The sequence below is a fragment of the Protopterus annectens genome, chromosome 3.part0 (genome assembly GCF_019279795.1).
Source record: "Protopterus annectens isolate FY-2018-M chromosome 3.part0, PAN1.0, whole genome shotgun sequence".
NCBI classification, from domain to species: domain Eukaryota; kingdom Metazoa; phylum Chordata; order Ceratodontiformes; family Protopteridae; genus Protopterus; species Protopterus annectens.
In genome coordinates this window covers 225,645,874-225,666,776 of record NC_056731.1, presented here as the reverse complement: position 1 = coordinate 225,666,776, position 20,903 = coordinate 225,645,874, and the positions used below count along the sequence as shown (strand labels likewise).

Here is a 20,903-nt window from a genome sequence, read left to right as displayed (position 1 = left end):
TGACGCTATCAACAGCAGACAGACATACACTTTGACCCCTGCAAATTGTGGAAATAGAACATGTAGCCAGGTTGTTTGGGACAGCTCTGGGATTGTGTGGTCTGCTGCTATATCCTTGCAAAAATGCTGTTACTGCAGTTATATGGGAACATGACTGTGTTGGGGGTAGAGGACTCTAGCATTGACAGTTGGGCATCTATCCTATGACTCACATATTGCAATGGGTTTTGCTGCATTGTGGCCTAATGCATATTATGGGACAGCAAGTACTGGACAGAGTACTTGTTGTCCCACATAGCTGTTAGTTCTCTGCAGGTAGCCCAGTAACCCACTCTATTCCCTTGCATACATGCAGCAGGTCCATACATAAGCTACCATAATCTAGTGCCCCATACATTTGTTGTAAAGGAGAGTGACTTACCTTGTGAATGAAGCAGTTGAGATAACAGTGCTTCAGGGCTGAATCTGTCTGCTGCACGCAGTACACAGCCAATGCATGGTAAGGTACAGGTTATGTGGTGTGGCTGGCATCCCTTTTACTATGTATGTGAGTCAGAGTAGTGTGTCAGTCCCTAGGACCATAGGTTGACAGTGCATGTACTATGTGTTACCTCTTTGCCAAGGCCAGGGCATACTGGGCACACCTACATCTGCCTACAGGGACAGTCTCAGGGGGTTCCTCCTCTGAGTCCCCCTGTGGGTGTTGGGGCCTTGGCACTGATGGGGGGCTGTGTGTCCCTTCCCTGTGATGATCCTGCCACAGCTGTTTCTGCAGGATCATATTGTGTAGCATGCCACATACTGTGAACATCTGTGCACATGTGGCTGGAATGTACTGCAGGGCTCCACCAGATATATTGAGGCAGAGGAACTGTGACTTGAGCAGCTGAAATGCATACTCTGTGATGTTCCTAGTTTGTGTGTGTGCCTCATTATGGTGTTCTTCTGTAGGTGTGCCCAAATTCCTGATGGGTGTCATCATCCACTGTTCCAGTGCATAGCCAGCATCTCTCAGTAGATGGCCATATGGGATGTCCCTCCTGGCAAACATCTGGTACAGCTGTGATGCATGCCAGATATGGGAGTCGTGATAACTGCCAGGTCTACCGGCACACACACTCATGATAATGCCCTGGGCATTGCACACAACCTGGCAGTTGATGGAGTGATACCCCTTGTGCTTGACATAGACTCTACCCTCCTCACCAGGTGGTGCTTTGATGTGTACATGAGTGCAGTCTATGGCCCCCAGTACCTCAGGATAGTGTGCTACATGGTAGAAGAGACACATACTGCTGGCCTTCTCCTCAGGGGTGCAATGTAAATAAATGAGCTCACTGGTGTGTGTTTGCATAGCAGCCAGGAAATGGTGGAGTACCCTGGATGCAGATGCCTGTGAGACCCCCATCATGTCTCCAGTCGGTCTTTGAAAAGTACCTGTAGCTAGTATTCTAAGAGATATACATACCTTTGTTTCCATTGGGATGGGTTCTTCTGTGTTGGCTCTGGGTCTAATTTGAGGGCGGCAGAGCTTGGTGAGTTATTGTAGTATGTCCCTGTCCACCCTGTAGTGCTCTACAATCTCCAGCTCATGTAGCTCCTGGCCATGCAAACATAATATGAGCATTAAAAGAATATTTATATTATAGAAGTTTGCATTATTTTTTGGACAAGCAGGACACAGTTTTGCACATATCTGTGCCTACTATGTGGACATTTGTGCACAATTTCTGACCTTCTAGATGGACTTTTACAGATGGTTACCCTGGGACTGAACACTCTTCTCCTTCGCAGTCCAGGCCTATTGTCAGCAGCACCATCAGCACTGACCTCAGCCTCTAGCACATACAGATGTAGCAGAGCAGCAGCAGCCCCTAGCATTCTGTCAGTTAAAATTCTCAAGTCAGTACTCCAATGGTGCAGAGTATGGGGGAAAATCAGATTGTATAGTGCATGCATACTTTATAGTGTCTGCTGCAGATGCAGCCTGTGTGATTGGCTAACTATGATGCATTCCACCTGCCAGGTACATCACTGAGAGGGTTGGATGGCCCAGTGTAAGTGGAACAGGGATTATCAGTAATTTATACATGACTGGCTTTCCCATGTAATTTCCTTTTTTTTTTAATTCCTTCCCTGCTAAACACTGCGGCACAGCGTGCAAACCTGCAGCACTGGTATAAACATTGCTTTGCAGTTTCGACACACCCCATGCATGGGCACATTCAGCATAGCTCAAACCAGCTACAACACAAGCCCCATAGCTAAACAAAGCTTAGCAGCACTGAACACACCCCCCTGCTTAGCTGAGTGGTGCGCCATGCAAATGGGCACCTCTGAGCTCCAATCTGCTTAAACAGATAGTGACACACACCCTTTTGATGTCATAAGCTCTTCTGCAGACACCAACACACTTCTGGGGCTACATGGGTTTTATCTGTGGACACAGTGGCCCATTTTTACTATTAAGCAACCCCAGCTCATTTACATACAGATCCGTGCACAGAACCTGGATACTTCACTATTCCAGGGCCTGCTTCCTTAGCAACCACTGAAATCTACCATTGTACATACTCCATTCAGGACCCTATAATGCATTATTCTGACATATGCGTTATTTTTAGTTTTTAATCATTTTAATATTTACTTTTTGCATAACGGCATATTTGCGCACTGCTGGATGCCATGCAAACATAATATGGGCATTACAAGAAAATTTATATGATAGAAGTTTGCATTATTTTTTGGACACACAGGACACAGTTTTGCACATATCTGTGCCTACTATGTGGACATTTGTGCACAATTTCTGACCTTCTAGATGGGCTTTTACAGCCCCTGTTCTTTTTTTACTTTCTTGTACATAGAAATTTTCCATGTACACTTCTAACACCAACACCTATCAGCTTGTTGGATCGCAAAACAACCTTTGCATGCAGTTCTCCAGCTTATGAGGTGATTTGCATGCCACGGACACTTCCATGTTCGCATGCTTGTACACACCCCTCAGCTCTGTTTACTGGCTCGCATGGATGCTTACTTCCATGTAAGCTCTGTGCCACTATGCCTACATGGAAAATCACTCTGTGCAGGCTTTATTGAATTCCCCCTTTCAAATTAAAAAAAAAAAAAATTATCCAAAATGGTAACAAAGCCCATAAATGAGGATGAAGATTTTCATCATGTCTTGATGTAAAACTAATGTTATATGGATTCTGTAGCCATAAATCTAAATCCACTCCTGTTCAAGCATTTTCTCAATTTAACTCTCTTCTGAGATCATTGGTATTAGTTGTAGGTCTATGATTCTTAGTTGTTCAGTCTGTACTGGTGACAGTAATGCAATCCTTGCTACCCAATGTTTGATCGAGCAAATTAGGAGGATCTTCCTGATTACAACTTCCCCACTGAAAATATATTGCTATTTTTTGATTCTGCCATCTTGTCATCTGGGTAAGAAGAGCTAAAAGTTTTTCAGTAGTGTTTGTTGAAGCTGCAAACAGTGGTCACTGCTATTGCTGTTAGTACCATACTGTTTGTTAAGCCAAGAATATAAGTCTTCAGAGGACATACTACTGTCCTAAGCTCCTCTGTAAATTGTAAAATGTGGATGGGTAGCTATACAATGGTACCACAAGGGAACCTCCTCACATGGTGAGATATTCCTTCTGGCCTGCCCACCTACCAAACATTTCAGTTCTCTCTCTGTTGGCTACTCCAGTCTTACCTTCACAGTCTATCATTTTAGCCATTCCATCAGCACATTCTTCACTCTCCCCTCATGAAAAAGGAAAGCAGATTTTGCCTTATAACCTCCTCTCTCTACCCTTTTATAAGCTTCTCCAGTGGCTGGCCACTAACTAGACTTAGGTAATCTAGGTTGCATTTAGGGCTTTATCATTCTGTGCCATGGAGCCAACTCTATACATGTTGTCACTAACAGAACTGTAGAATTGCTACCATTTTCAGTCAAGAATATGACTGCTGACTTTATCTGCAGAAGACACATTCAGTACAAAAATAATAACCTCTGAAAATGGCTTATATGCTCCAATTTGTATCACTATATAGATAGATGTTTATCCATCTTGGCACACAAACATTTGCTAACAAATGATATACTGGCAATAACACTAATAAACTAATATATAACAGTCTTACAAAAGTAATAATGAAACACCACACAGTGCTTGCTGAAGTTATTAGAGTCAAACTGTGCAGTTAATAAAGGTAGAACAGTCATTTAGGTGACATTTTCAGATGCAGATGAATATAATGGTCATGGTGACATGGATGTAACAGTATATTGTGGATCTGCCATCATGTAATAGTGGAATGTTACTGGAAGTGTACTAGTTAGATCCTTCTGAAATCTTCAATTTGTGTGTTTGCTTTGTCTGTGCTTGACCACACTGAACCTATTGTATACATAGTATTCATTTATTTTATTTGTTTTGGAGTTTTAATACTTTTAGTGGGAACACAGCTGTACATAACATTTATGACATATATGAACTTCAGCATAGTTATCATTTGTCTTCAAATACACTACTTAGTTGTTACAGTTTTTAAATATTCCTGTATTTGTGACTTTTGATATGATATTACATACTTAACAGATTACACGTGCCACTTATGTTAGTATCCATACATAAGTATGTCCACTGTTATGTATATGTGGAGTGTTACATACACTTTAATGTTTATATACTTGCAGCATTGATTTCAGTTGATCTGTTGCTGCATTTGTTTCAGATTCCTGCTGATACCCTATTTGGTATACAACAATGGTATACATTACCAAAACACTACAATACACTACACTACATGCAATACAATACACAATGGTGTGCATTTATGATAGCTGGTGACTTAAACAAAGCAGATCTCAGGAAGGTGCTACTCAGTTACTACCAAATACTGGATTTTCCCACAAGGGGAGTAAATACTCTGGACAAGGCTTACACTAGCATAAATGGGGCATACAGAGCTGTACAACAACCAAACCTGGGTGGCTCTGATCACATCTCCATAAAACTAATACCAGCTTACAAGCCTCTCTTGATGAGAGATAAGCCCACTGTGAAACAAATTAGGGTCTGGCATGAAGGAGCCATGGAAAGTCTCAGGGACTGCTTTGAAAGCACAAACTGGGATGTCTTCAGGGAGGCAGCCATGGTGAACATAGATGAATACACTGAAACAACTATGGCTTATATATCTAAATGCATGGAGGATGTAATGAACATCAAAAATATTAAAGTAAGAGCCAATCAAAATCCATGGCTAAACAGCAAGGTGTATGAGGTGCTGAGGGCAAGAAACACTGATTTCAAGGCAAAGGATAAGAAGGGTCTAAGTGTGGCAAGGGCTAATCTAAAAAAGGGTATCAAGCAGGCCAAGAGGGAGTATGGAAAGAGAATACAAAGATGCTTTGAGGATGCAAAAGACTGAAGAAGCATGTGGCATGGTATTCAACAGCTAACTGGCTACAAGACCATGTCAGCTCAGTGTGATGATAGCACTGAATTTCTGGACAATCTAAACACATTTTATGGCAGTTTTTAAGATAAAAACAACCTGGAGGCTGTAAAGCTTCTCAATGACCAAAAGGAGGCAGTACTTAACTTCAGTTCTGTGGATGTAAGGAACCAACTGAGAAATGTGAACCCCAGGAAGGCTGCTGGCCCTGATAACATTCTGGGGAAAGTATTGAAAGGTTGTGCAGACCAACTAAGTATAGCCCTGATGGACATCTTCAAAACCTCGCTTGTCCAGAAAAAAGTACCAGCATGCTTCAAAGTTACCAACATAATCTCTCCACCCAAAAAAGCCAATTCCACCTGCCTAAATGATTACAGGCCAGTGGCCTGTACATCAAATGTAATGAAATGCTTCGAAAGACTGGTTAAAAGGCATATGACTACAGCACTACCCCAATCCTTTGACACACTGCAATTTGCTTACCGGGCAAACAGATCAACTGCTGATGCCATTTCGGTGCCACTTCACCTCACATTGGAGCATCTTGAAGAGAAGAACAACTGAGTCAGGCTGTTGTTCATAGATTTCAGCTCGGCATTTAATATGGTGATTCCAATGTAACTTATTGAAAAGCTAATCAACCTTGGCATAAATAAAGGGCTGTGCAACTGGATCCTCGATTTTCTGACTGGAAGACCACAAAGGACCTGTGCTGACACTCGAAATTTCGTTTAGGTAGCACTTGTGTTTCCTAAATGACAATAAAGTTTCTTTGAATCTTTGAAAAATAGGGTAGCAGTTTCAATTTGCTTTGCAGATGGGTACAGTTCGATGTTTTACACATCAAAGATATTAAAATAGCACTTCTGTATCTGGATGTTATGTTGATTGTGGATACATGTATATGTGTTTTGGGCAATGTCAACATTGGGATGTGTCATTAGAATGTGTTTATATAAAAGGAAATAGTTTGCTACGTGATGCTCTATCATTTTAACATCAGTTGTGTTGCACTGTATCGTATTTTTGGAATAATGTGCAGTCACAGTTCTGACTTATCAGAAACAAACATATTTCAAAGTTCTTTCACAACATATGCTGTGTCTACAGCATTTTACATTGCCATGTCCATTTATGATGTGAATGTGGCAAGGCATTATTGTGACAAACCTCTTGACAGTCCTCTTACGGCAGACATATGAAACATGTAACAGCCCTGATATTATGTTTACATATTCATGACTTTTCTATAACAAGCATCTTGCAGCAGTGCTGATATTATGTGCACATTTATGCACACATGCATAAATTCTGCTTTGTAAATAACATATTCTCAATATTATTACAGAAATGTTTGTACTAATGAATATTGTGAAAAAAATATCTCTATTACATATTCATGTGCACATTAATAGTTATTTTTTGTAAATGTTTACCTTAAAATATTCACTGTTATAACAGACATAGGAACATGTGAATACACAGCTGACTTTTACAAACATGATAATTATAACTACAGTATATGTAGGAGATGGATGACAGCAAATATGATTGTATGTACATACAGTTACTTATCTGCATCCAAGTTTAAGATATGTGATGGATATATGATGGAAGCATTATTGTGCCAACACAGGTGCTGTGGTATTTACAGCTGAACAATATGATCGCAGATGATGATGCTGATTATGTACAGTGGATATTGCTAGCACAGTTGCATCCTGCTCACCTGTATGTGGTGTTATTCTGAAAGGGACAGTGCTTTTCTTTAATACTCACTCTACAATAAATTGTATTGATGTGTAATAATCACAGGACATCACAGAGTAACATATGTGAAATACTTTTTCATACCAATACAAAGAATTCTGCAAAATATTACCTCTGGAAGGCTTTGAATAAAGGAATGTATATTTGCGGCTTTAGCTGCTTCAACGATCTCCTCCTCAGACACAGTTCGGCTATTGTCACCATATGCAATATTATCAGCGATACTGCGGTCAAACAATATTGGCTCCTGAGACACAATGCCTATGCGAGCCCGGAGCCACTGAACATTCAGTGACTGAATCGTAATCCCATCTAAACGCTGCAAAATATTAAAGATAAATTAACTGTAGCACCACTTTTTTGCGCACACACACACACACACACACACACATATATATATATATATATATATATATATATATATATATATATATACACACACATATGTATGTATAGAGAGAGAGGGAGGGAGAGAGAGAAAGAGACAGAGAGAGGGCACAAAGAAACAAAATGTATTCACTAATTAGAACAATGAACAAACAATGAGGTGAATAATGCTTCAGAGATTTTTACAACAATACTAAATGAAGTTCATAGAGATTCACACCTAAAACAAATTTAAAACATTCACTATCAAGATTTATTACCAAGATGTAACATAATGTTAAGTAATGCAACTTGTTGATTTATAAATCCTTACATATACTGTATTTTACATGTAGAAGTACCTAAATCTGACTCTTTGTATTTTTGATTCATGAGCTTATGGACGGCTACATCATTTATCTTTAAGTTGTCTGTGCAAGTATTCTGGAGAAAGCCAAAAATAGTGGGGGGACAAAGGCAAAAAATCAGGGACAATGTTCAAGTATTACTCTAATTTACTGAAAGCTGAACAGAAATTAGGTTTTGCATCTACATGCATTTTATGAGCAACAATAAGTATGAAACTCTAACATCTGCCATTATTGACATGACTGTGATCCTCAGGAATTCACCTGAAAATCAAAAACTGTATGATAGGGTAAAATATGAGGCAGAATCAGGGACATTCTGTAATATTCTGGACATTTGATAGGTATGTTACTGACACATTCATAAATGCATCAATGGCGTGTTCACAAACTCTCCATTAGTTCTTTAATTTATAGTGGTTAGGATGACGGGGTGATATTTTGCAGCTGGATAACTGAGGTCACTTAAAATCTCTCTGGAGTATCTACTGCATATCACATGTATCAATTGGTAATTTAGTCTTGCAGTAAAAATGATTCTCCAGTCACACTGTGCATCCTGTTTTTGAAAAAATAATGGGAAAATATGTATACTTTCATCTGATTTCTCATTTGATCTGTCTACAGACATAATCAATACAGGTGACAGTCAGCATCAACTAATGTCTGTTTGACTTAGCTGGCTTAGAAGGCAATATTGGACATACTTTACCACTTATCTGGTTCAAAGGAGATGGCGTTTTCTTCACTAGAATAATTTCAATTTATTGCATTAAGGGGTTGAAGTAAATGACTGTTATGACAATGCCTATAGCAAAGATCAACATATCCTCATGAACAAGAATACAAACTGATCATTTTATTTATAGGAATAAACTCAAAGTTTGAGCAGAAACTGCTATGTATTGATTTAATAACTCATCCATTATTGCCAATCTGCAAACTGATCATTAAATTTACAGAAATAAACTCAAAAGGTTGAGCAGAAACTGCTATGAATTGATTTAATAATTCATTCACTATTGCCAATCTGTAATTAATCTACAAAATCTGCTACTAAATGATGCTTCATTTTCTGGTAACTAACAAGATATTCTATGAGAAATGAGATGTATGTGAGTCAGTAGGTACAGTGGAATCTTTAACTTCCATTTAACCAGACAGGCTACTCAGGGGGTCAGAATGGAGAAATGATAAGTCAGCAGTACAGGAGAGTAGTATTGCTGGAATTGAATTCATCCTCCAGTCTTGGTGAGTACCTTCACAAAGCGGACCCCGTTTTCATAAAATCTCAAGACAACACTGATATACAGACTGTATTTTAGATTATATATATATATATATAAAGATAGCTGGGTGTACAAGACCCAGGATGAGAAAGTGCTCAATCCTGGTATGTGCATTGGTGTCAGGACTGGAAGAAATGACAGTGCAGAATCCTCAAGACAAGGAAACATTCCTACAATGGGGCTAGCCCAAGCCCAGGGTAGGATGGACCCCTGTTGTAGAAGGAAGTAGCAGTCCACAAAAATCACAAAAATTGATAGGCCAAAAAAGTGCCATAAAGACAATATGTAAGGCTATGGAGCACATCATCATGAACCTAATTAACAAGGATATAGGGAATCTCCAAACTCTAGAGCCCACGCAATTTGGTTTTGTGAAAGGTAGATCATGCCTGCTCAACCTGGTTGACTTCTTTGAGTCAGTCACCAGAGCCATGGATGAGGGCAAGGCAGTTCATACAGCCTACCTCGATCTAGCTGAGGCATTTGATACCATTCCCCACTCAGGAATTATTGATAAACTCAACAAACTAGGCATCAACCCGTAATTCACTAGGTGGGTTGCAAATTGGCTCACAGCTAGAACCCACAGTGTGAAAGTAGCGGACTCCAAGTCAGACTGCCTACCAGTCACGAGTGTAGTCCCACAGGGATCGGTCCTGGGTCCTCTCCTGTTTGACACTGACTTCTCAGAAGTCCAGACCAACATGGAGGCACTCTGGCTGACCAAGTTCGCAGATGACTGCAAGCTGGGAGCCATTATTAACTCCCTAAGTGATGTAGACATCCTACAAAAAGGCCTCACTGAGACCAATGACTGGTGTTGAAACCATGGCCTTAAGCTTAATGCCAAAAAATGCGTCATCATTCCCTTTGGGAAAAACTCAGTTCCCACTAATTGCCACATCAATGGGAGCCCACTGAACATTGAAGGTGTTATAAGAGATCTGGGGACACAGCTTGACAGCAACCTCTCCTTTGACCATCACATTGCCACTGTGGTCAGAAAGTCCTTCTATGTGGCACATCTCATTACCAAGGGTTTTGCATCCAGGAAGAAAGAGGTCATCATCTCTCTCTACTCTTCCCTAATTAAGCCAATCATCAAGTATAATGCCCCATTTGGCATGTACCTCACTAGACATATGCAACAGCTGGAAAGGCCACCAAAATTACCTCACAAAGAGGATCCTAGGCCTTAAACACATGTACTACACAGACAGACTCAAAAAACGCCAGCTATTCTCTGTCTCATATCGTCTACTAAGAGGGAATGTCAAGCAGAGCACTTCACTGGCCCTCTTCAAGAGAAATCTTGATGAGTGGATGTAAAATAGAAAGTTCACCTCGGGGATCACTCCAGTGGCTCTACTTGATAAAGACACCGGGAACTAACGTTGGGTGGCACAATGCGAGGGCACTTCTATGGGCTAGGCTTGTAAAGGCTGCAAGGGCCATTAGCCTAGTACACACCTATGAACCTATGAATAGAGTCGACTATTGAGGTTATGAAAGAAATTATGTATTGTTACTACTATGCAAGAAGCCCAGAATTTCCAGAAAGAAGATATACAAAAAGATTAAGAGCAAAATTATAGGAAAGAAAAATACTTCTACAAGAAAAACTGTCAGCAGCTTCAAATAAAAAATTGTGTTCATTTATACAACGGATTTATGAAAAACATTATATAGACCAAGAAACCTTAGGCCGTTTGGAAAAAGAAGAGACCGAGGAAGTGTAAAAATATAGAGAACAAAATCTACAGACTTTTTAACGGTATTAAAAAGAAATACAGGCATGAGAAAGAAAGAAAGATCTGACATAATGCAATATCTATGTAAAGGAGAAAGCCAAATTAATCAATACAAAAAAGGCAGCCCCAAAGATATCCAAAGAGAAATATAGGCAAAGGCATCCCGAAACGGAAAATTTCACAATACAAAAAAATAAGATCACAAGGAGGGAATGCTGAACAGAACATTAGTAAAGTAGAAGTTAAACAAATAGAAGTTGAAGTTATGGAATAACTGCAAAGTGACAGATTTACTGTAGAAAGTCTAACACAGGTTATATCACAGCATGACAGAACAACAAGTCCCCAAAGTAAGGAGAAACAGGAGGAGCAGGAGACATCTGAAGAAGAAATATGGACACCGGAAAGAAAAAGAGATTTAATATGGTGCAATATGTATGCAAAGGAGAAAGCAAAACTAATCAATACAAGAAAAGCAGCACCAAAGATATTTGAAGAGAAATACAGGCAAATGCATCCATCTGCACATAGAAAATTTTACAATAAAAAAACAAGAAAACAAAGAGGAAAAGTAGAAAGGAGGATTAGTAATGGAAAAGTTAAAGAAATAGAAACTGAAGTTATGGATTACCTGTGAAGAGAAGTATTTAGTGTAGAAAATCAAACTCTGATAACATCACAGCAGGATAGAGCAATGGATCCCCAAATTTAGGAGAAACAAGTGGAGCGGGAAATATCTGATCAGTTGCCATATGAAGATACCTTGGAGGCTTCCACAGGAAACCAGTAGAAACATTTAGGTGGAGTTGCACAGCAAGGGAAGGATTCGGAAACTGTGGCAACTCTGACGCAGTCATTGTTGTGGAGTGATAGGCCAGTGAGTTCCCCTACAAAAGAGTAACAGATGACTCAGGATGAAACTGAAGAGACTGTGACACAGGAAAATGATCTGGAACTTTCTGTAGAATGCCTGCAGGAAATGATGAACAAAGAATGTGCCCTCAGTTTGTAAGAAAATGATCTCAGAGATGAGTTGCTTGATTTAATAGAGATGGACAGACATATTAAGATCAATCAAAGAAATAGACTACAGAAAGTCAATAAAACCAAAAAAGTTAGAAGTCTGATAAACAAATGAACACAGTAATTAGGACTATTCATAAAGATTCATGCAATATAACAGAAGTAAACAGGATATATTACTGCGCAGCTAAATTAATAGTAGATAAAGTCTTACCACAAAAACACAGGGTAGCAAGGGAAAGGAAGGGGAGAAATCAAATGCCATCATGGAAGTATCAAATAGAGAAAACTATAAAGCAACTAAAACAAGAAGTGTTACTTTTAGAAGAGTATAGAAGAGGGAACAGATTAACAAAAATACTAAGAAAGATAGACGTGATGCAAGCAATGAGCAGTATCATCTGGATCTATCGTGCACTATCGGAAATAATAAATTAAAGATATCAGCTCAGGCAGAAAAACTTGGAAGATATGCAGATAAATATAAAGGAAAAGTACAAAATAAGCAATTTATTGATGGCCCAAAAAGGTTTTATAGAGAATTAGGAAATAAGACAAATGAATTAAAATACCACCAAAAAAAGAAGAAATTGATAAATTATGGAGAAATATCTATGAAGATTCTGTGGAACATAACAAAGATGCTAAATGGACAGAAGACGTAAAAGAAATAAGTTCAAATGTACAGGATATGAAATGGGATGAAGTAACAGCTAGAGATTCAACAAAGTTAAAAAAGCTCCTAATTAGAAAACCCCAGGCCTAGATGCAGTACCTAACTTCTGGCTCAAAGTATTAACATCTTTACATGAAGATTTAGCCATGAATAAGAGCTATTTATATGGGCATCCTGAACAGACACCAGCTTGGTTAACAACAGGAAAAAACAATACTCCTACTTAATAGCAAACATGTAAGCTATCATAAAAACTGTAGACGAATAACTTGCCTTCCTACGATGTATAAACTATATACTGCAATTGATGCCAACAGAGTTTATAGTCACTTAGAAGAAAACTCAATCATGGCACTAGAACAAAAGGATAACAAAAGAAAGTCATATGGAACAGAGTATAATTTGTTTTTAAATAAAGTCATAATAGAGAACTGTAAAAAGGGGAAGAATCCAAGTATATCATGGATAGACTACAAAAAAGCATTTTACAGTATCCCGCATTCATGAATAAAAGACTGCTTAAAATGTATAAGATACACCCTACACTGATCGATTACATTACAGTGACCATGAAACAGTGGCAAACCACTTTACAGCTAAGCCATGATAAAGGACAAGTTACTATTTTGGGGAGAAACATTCAAAGGGGAATATTCCAGGGTGATTATCTTTCACCACTGCTCTTTCGCCTTGCCGTTAACACATTAAGCTGTCTACTTAACAGACTAGGGCATGGTTACAATTTGGCACCAGGAAAACAACTAATTGTACAGACTTCTAATCTTTTTGCAGATGATTTAAAACTGTATCATTCATCAAATCAGGAACTGAAAGCACAACTGCAAGTCATCAAAACTTTTTCAGATTATATAAGAATGTCATTTGGTCATGATAAATGTGCTAAAGCAACCTTCAAAGCAGGAAAGCTACAGCACCGATCTGCTTCAGTCTTCATCAAAACCTGTGGGTCTTGGTTCTGAGCTCGGAACCAACTCAGCCATCAGCAAGCTTGGGATTCCAAGCTCGAGCTCCTCCCACACTACCCATACATTGCATAGCTTCTCTCAGATACCTCAGATCGAGTTTGCTGCCAGTATTCTCAGAAGAAAGAAATACATGCTTAAAACAAAGAATAGAGTTTACAAGAATGCTCAGGAGCTCAAAACAGGAACAAAGGTAACCAGAATTATTCATCAGGTCCTTCAGAAATAAGGAAGGGAGAAGGAGGGAGGGAAGGTTGATAAAGAGTGAAGCAGACAACACAGATGGAACATTATGGTGAGTATACAACTTCTTTATCTGATGTTGTCTGCTCAGTCTTCATCAAAACCTTGGGACAGAATCCCCAGCTACATGAATATGGGCAGCCTCATGGAAGGATATTCTAGAGCACTGCAGAGCCAAGAGTAGACCTATTCCTGGATATGATATCAAGTTTGCAATAAGCCGTGCTGGTACAGTGGTAGTGTTGTTGCCTCACAGCAAGAGGTTCTCCTGTTCGATTCTCGGCTTGAGTGCCTTCTATGTGGAGTCTGCATGTCCTCTCCGCAGTCTAGTGGCCTCCAAAAGATATGTGTGAATGGGCGTGCCTACGCTGAAGGTTGGGCGTCGGGTTGGCAACTTGGCACCATAAAAATCAACTGCCAATCATTAACGGACCGGAGTTCTGCTGTGGCGACCCCTAACCAGGAAACGACAAACAAACAATGGGAAATAAAGATGTAAGAATTGTCCATGAAGCAGCTAGACAAATGTCTTCTAAAGAAACTCTACACTAGAAGGCCTGTGACGTGGCTATGGATCTTGTAGAATGAGCTCTGACTGGCCTAGATAAAGGAATATTGTTCAACGAATACATATGAGTAATATAATCCCTTAACCACTGAGCAATAGTAGCTTTAACAACAGCTTTCCTTTCTTTGGAATCTGAGAAAGCAACAAAACACTGATCAGATTTTCTGAATGTTTTTGCCCTATCCAAGTAGAAGTGCAGTTGTCTATGAACATCTAAAAGGTGCAACCTATATTCACCCTTATTTTGGAAATTCAGAAAAAACACAGGGAAAATGGTTTGATTACTGGTGTTTGTTAACTCAACCTTTGGTAAGAAAAAAAGGATAAGTATGTAAAGTAACTCTGTCTTTATGAAAAATAAGATAGGGAGGTTTGGAAGACAGCGCTTGAATCTCCGAAACCCTCTTGGCCAAAGTAATTGCTACTAAGAATGCTGTTTTCTAGGACAATAATTTAATCTCTGCCTTAGCAGCAGGTTCAAAGGGAGCTAAGACCAGAGTTTGAAGAACTAGCTTAAGATCCCATGGAGGAGTAGGATCTTTGATAGGAGGTTGAAGAAGGAACATACCCTTGAGAAAGGTTTTGCAAAGTCTAGAGATGTAGCATTCTCCCCAATGTGAAAATTAGAAATGGCTGCTAACTAAACTTTAACAGTAGAAAAGCTGGCCCCAAAATGAAAAAGACCAGCTAGGATGTCCAAAACTGTTGAAATGGGTGCTGTAAGTGGATCAATGTGATGCTGCTGGGCCCAAATGGAAAACCTCTTCCACTTGCTTTTATAAATATTCCTGGTAGAAGATTTACAGGAGGAAATGATAATCTTTTGAACTGGGGAAGAAAGCCTGGATTGTCTAGCCATTATTTGAATTGTAGAAACCATGTGGTCAGTTTCAAATTGTAAATATCCAGATGAATTTGCCCTGAAAGATGAGACAGAAGGTCTGGACACATATTCACGGTCCACGTGGGGCAAAACAAATGAAACCACAGAAAGGTGAGCCAAACACAAAAGGGGGCAATGAGGATCACTCTGCTCTTCAACCTGCATGCTTTCTGAAGAAATTTGGGAATCAGAGGAAGAGGAGGGAATGCATAAAGGATACTGGGGGGCCAAGTATGGACGAGAGCACCTCATGGTGACTGCCCCTGTGGAAGGATCAGGGCAAAGTACCTGCTGCTCTTGTTGTTGAAGGGAGAGGCAAAAAGATCGCAGCAGGGTTGACCCGATTTGAGGAAAATCCTGTTTGCCACTGACTGTTTCAGTGATCACTCATGAGGCATCAAAAGAACTCTGCTGAGCCTGTCTGCTAATATGTTGTGTTCCCAAGGAATGTGCACTGCAACCAGAAAGCAGTTGGTAGAGAGATCCCTTTGCCACACTCTCATTGCTCCCCGACAAAAGGGGTAGGACTTGGCTCCACCTTGTTTGCTGAGGTACCACACAACAGACATTGTCGGTCTGAATTGCAATAGTCCCTAGAGGAAGAAGGGAGTGAAGGACTTGGAATACTAAAGGCACTACCCACATCTCTATGAGGTTGATATGCAGATCAGTCTCCTGGGGAGTCCATGTGCCTTGAACTGTCCATCCCAGGTAATGCTTCCACACCCCAGCCAGGAGGCATCCATGGTCAACATGGCGACAGGGGTGGAAAGATTGAAAGGTCAACCCTGAGACACTTCTGAGTCATGAAGCCACCACAAAAGAGAATTTCTTCACACTTGAGATAGTCTTATAGGATGACAGAGAGGATAATGCAGAAGGGACCACTGGACTGACAACATCCACTGCAGGACTTTCATATGTAAATGAACTATCAGTAGCAAAGTTATTTTTGCAGCCCTAGAACCCAGTGCCCTGAGGACAACATTTTCTGGAGGACACTGGCACCACTAACATTTGTCTGATATGTGTCCATAGTGAGATAATCCTGTCTGATGGAAGGAAGGCCAGGGTTTTATTTGTATACAAACTGGTTCCTATAAAATCTGTCACCCGCACACGATGCAGTTGTGACTTCTGAAGGCTTATAGTGATCCCTAAGGTTGGGACCAGCTGCAAGAGAAAACCCCTGGCCTAAACCAGTAAATGCCTGGATGGTCCGACTTGGAGTCAGTCATCCAGGTAAGGAAACATGTGAAATCCCTGCAGTCTGAAGTGAGCTGCAACTATTATCATGCAGTTGGCAAACACCCTGGGGGATGAGGTGAGATCAAATGGAAGCACACGGAATTGGTAGTGGCTGGCTCCTTGCCTAAAATATAGGTACCTTCTGGAGTGTCTCTTCATTTTAATGTGACAGTATGCATTCTTCAGGTCTACCAAGCACATCCAGTTGTCCTTCTGTAGAAAGGGAAGGATGGACTGAACTGTGACCATCCTGAAGTTTGTGTGTTTCACTGATTTGTTCAGGTAAGGGCCTGAAGTCCCTGTTTTCTTTAGAACTAAAAAGAATTGGGAGTAGATCCCTGATCCACGCTGGTATGAGGAGACCTCCCGGATGACACTTTTTTGAAGCAACGTTGCAATTTCCCAAGTTGTCTCCTTCCTCTGATTGGGTGGAACATCAGGGAGGTGTTGTTTTGGCTTGGAGAGATTTAAAAAGGGAATGGAGTAACATCTGAATGAATATAACACCTTGCACCCATTGGTCATTGGTGTTGGCTAACCAGGCTTCTAGGTGCAAGGAATATTGTCCCTCAACTTCCTCCAGAGAGGAAAAGTCTGGCAACACCTCAGCGATGCTGCAAGGATTTCTCCGCAGAAGAATATCAATACCCCTGATTCAGCGGACCCCCTTTGCCCCAAAAGTGGTGTCTACCACTCAAATTATTCCTCCCCTCTGCCCCTGGGGAAAAAAATCTCCATGAGTGTCCTGGAAAGGACCCTGGGATTTTCCAAACCACAATTTCTTTCCCCCGTGCTGATTCCTAGAGAAGGAACTTTGCGGGGTAGAGAATCAGACTACAATGGCAAACAGGGTCTTTTCATCTTTTTCATTGCAGGAGAGTGTGTCATGAACAGTCTGTCTAAACAGGGAGGAACCATTGAAGGGTGTATTGACAAAAGACACCTTAAATGGTTCTGCAAAATCACATAGCTGCATCCAGGCATGATGCCAAATGGCAATGCCAGAACTGGCTGCCCCAGAGGTGCTCTCAACTGAGTGAGAAATCAGCCTCATGGATGCTTTGAAATGGACTTCAGAGTGGCCATACAGGAGGCGAAGGAAGTCCATTTCCCCGCCATCATGGACTCAGAACTGGAGCTACAGAGTTCCTTCAGTAAATCCCTCTGTAGCTTTGTAAAGTGGGAAAGGTAATTCAACGCACTAAGGTAGGGTAAAAGTGGAAGATGCGTAGACCCTGTTTCCAAATCAGTCCATAGCCCTAGACTCCCTGTTAGGGTGATGGATAGTAAATCTTTCTTTGGAAAGCTCTTTCATGGTGGCCGCTGCCACCACCATGATATCTACTGGAATGCCCTTCATCCAGCGGGGTCTATCTGGGGGAGCACTAAGAATCTTATTCACTCTTTTTGGAATAGGGTCTGTAGTGTCTGGTTCCTTCCATGCCCTTGCAGACATAAGGTCCATGATGAGGTCTGCAAGGGGTGACACCCATGATGTAGATGGGCTGTTCCCAAAGGGCTCCAAGAACACTGATTCATCAGGAGGGTGGTTTTGGGCCTACCACCCACCTCTCTGGCAAAGAATTTATTTAATGTCTCCAAAGGAGGCATGAGGTGGACAGCTAGAGGACCCCACCCCTTCACAGAAGTCAATGTCTGTCGTGAGAGATTCCTCTGGGTAATCTAGATGCTTCCTTTTGCACCTTTTCTTCCAGGGACCTCCTCTGTGGGATGCTCCCTTATGTGTTTATATGAATGGTATGAGTCTAATGAAACAACAGATTTCATGTTTGTCACTTTAGATATTAAGAGCTTTTTACTGTTATACCAAATGACTATGGACTAGTAGCAATGCATATGTTCTTATGCCAACATAGCAATATGCCAACTAGATAAATAGACACTATATGTAAGTCGATTGATATTGTTCTGAATAATAATGTGTTTATTTTTTGTGAAAATGTTTATCATAAGAAGTGCTAATATTGTAGCAGGATTTTGGGAGGAACAATTTATATCCAAAGATCCCCTGAAACTTGTCCACAACCTTGCATTTTGCAAGTGCTTTGTGGATGATGCATTTTTTTGTTTGGAAGGGGAACTCTGATGAACTGGTAGCATTTATAGAACTAATGAATACATCTACTGATTTTTTTGAAGGTTTACATTGGAATATTTACTGACCACTGCACATTTCTTAGATGTTAAGCTAGAGAAAATTAGTAATGGTATTGAAACTTCTATTTTTCAAAAGGATGTACATGCAAATAGGTATACCCATAGAACACGTATGTATGCACCACATATATTTAAGAGCATTACTAGGAGTCAGTTACCTATGGCAAGTCAAATGAACACAGACAGTATAAAATAAGTAACTCAGATGGCCCATATGGTAAATTAATTTAAAGACAGAGGCTATGATGCAGTTACACTTGAGAGTCTAAAAACTGATGTGGTTAATGATAGGCAAGGTAGTGCAAAACCATATTTTATAGGTTTATAGGTTCATAGGTTCATACTAGGCTATCTGCCCTAGGGCATTTATAAGCCTAGCCAGAGTGTATGTGGCTTACACCACCCCTTAGGATGAGAATACTATGCCCTTTTAGGGTTTAGTTTACTATGCCTCTGTCGAGTAGTGACACAGAGAGACCCCCGGGGTAAACCTACGATCTCCCATCCACTCGTCGAGATTTCTCTTGAATAGAGTCAGTGAGGGACTCTGCCTAACATGGACTGGGATTCTGTTCCAGAGTGTAGGGAGCCTCTGGGTTATGAATCTGTCCCTCCAGCATGTTCTATTTATTTCTGTGTTGAGGTTTAAGTCACTTGTTCTTGTGACTCTGATGGATTTGGATTTTCTGAGGTGGAGCATGTCCATTAATTCAGGATTGGACATGGCCTTGTACGTCAGGCACAGATCACCTCTGAGTAGGCGGTATGCGACTGAATAGAGCTGGAGTTTTTTCAGTCAGGCAGCATATGGCATATGTTTAAGACCCTTTATCCTCTTGGTGAGGAACTTTTGGGGTCTTTCCAACTGCTGCAGGTGTCGGGTGAGATACATCCCAAATGGGGCATTGTACTCAATCATTGGCCTGATAAGAGAAGAGTACAGGGGCACAATGACCTCTCCTGATCTAGATGTGAAACCCTTCATGATAAGGTGGGCAATATAGAAGGTCTTCCTAACCACTTTGGCAATGTGAGTGTCAAATGAGAGGTTACTGTCAACCTGGGTCCCTAGGTCCCTGATTACCTCTTCCGTACTTAATGGATTACCGCCTATGTGGTAATTTGTCGGTACCTTGTTTTTAAGGGTATGACTATACATTTTTTGGCATTCAGCTTAAGGCCATGGCTCTGGCACCAATTATCCATTTCTATGAGGCCTCTCTGAAGGATGTTTGTGTCTGCTGGAGTATCAATTATGGTGCCCAGTTTGCAGTCATCTGCGAACTTTGTCAGCCACAATCCTCCTATGTTTGCCTGTACCTTGGAAAAATAAATGCCGAACAAGAGGGGTACCAAGACTGAGCCCTGTGGGACACCGCTTGTGACTGGCTTAGAGTCTGACATAGCTCCAGCAACTCTGACCCTGTGGATTCTGTCCTTGAGCCAGTTTGCAACCCATCTTGTGACATATGGGTTTACATTTAAGCTGGTGAGTTTGTCTATGATGCCCGAGTGGGGTATTGTGTCAAAGGCTTTTGCAAGGTCAAGGTAGGCTGTGTGAACTGCCTTACCCTCATCAATGGCCTTAGTGACTGTTTCAAAAAAGTCGACCAAGTTCAAAAGGCAGGATCTGCCCTTGACAAAGCCAAATTGGGTAGGATCCAATGTCTGCAGGTCCCCAATGTCTTTGTTTATGAGTTCCATAATGATCCTCTCCATAGATTTGCAGACCAGGCTCGTCAAACTTATGGGGCGGTAATTTCCAGGGTCTGTAGAAGCACCGCCTTTGTGAAGTAGGACCACTGTTGCCGTACGCCACTCTTTGGGTACGTATCCTGTAGTAAGGCTAAGATTAAACAGCAGCCTTATGTGTGGGTTTAGTTCCTCTTGGAGTTCATGTAGCACACAGCCCGGGACACCATCCGGTCCCATTGATGCTGTGTTTTTAGCTTTAGAGAGGGCGGCTCTCACCTGGGCATCTGAGATGTTAGGGAGGCTACACTCTGCTGGGATAGTTATTTCTCCTTTTGGGAGGGGGAGGAGAAATTTGCACTGAACCTGTCTGCCAGAATG

General features: G+C 40.9%; 1 protein-coding gene across 1 annotated transcript in view; it reads right to left on the bottom strand.

Annotated features, from left to right (window-relative positions):
• Positions 1-20,903, bottom strand: part of LOC122796810 (ATP-dependent translocase ABCB1-like) — a 1,504,949-nt gene that overhangs the window by 38,436 nt on the left and 1,445,610 nt on the right. Inside the window, exon 25 of the mRNA XM_044065546.1 lies at positions 7,367-7,573. Coding sequence (XP_043921481.1) covers positions 7,367-7,573 — 207 coding nt within the window. The remainder of the gene's footprint in view (positions 1-7,366; positions 7,574-20,903) is intronic.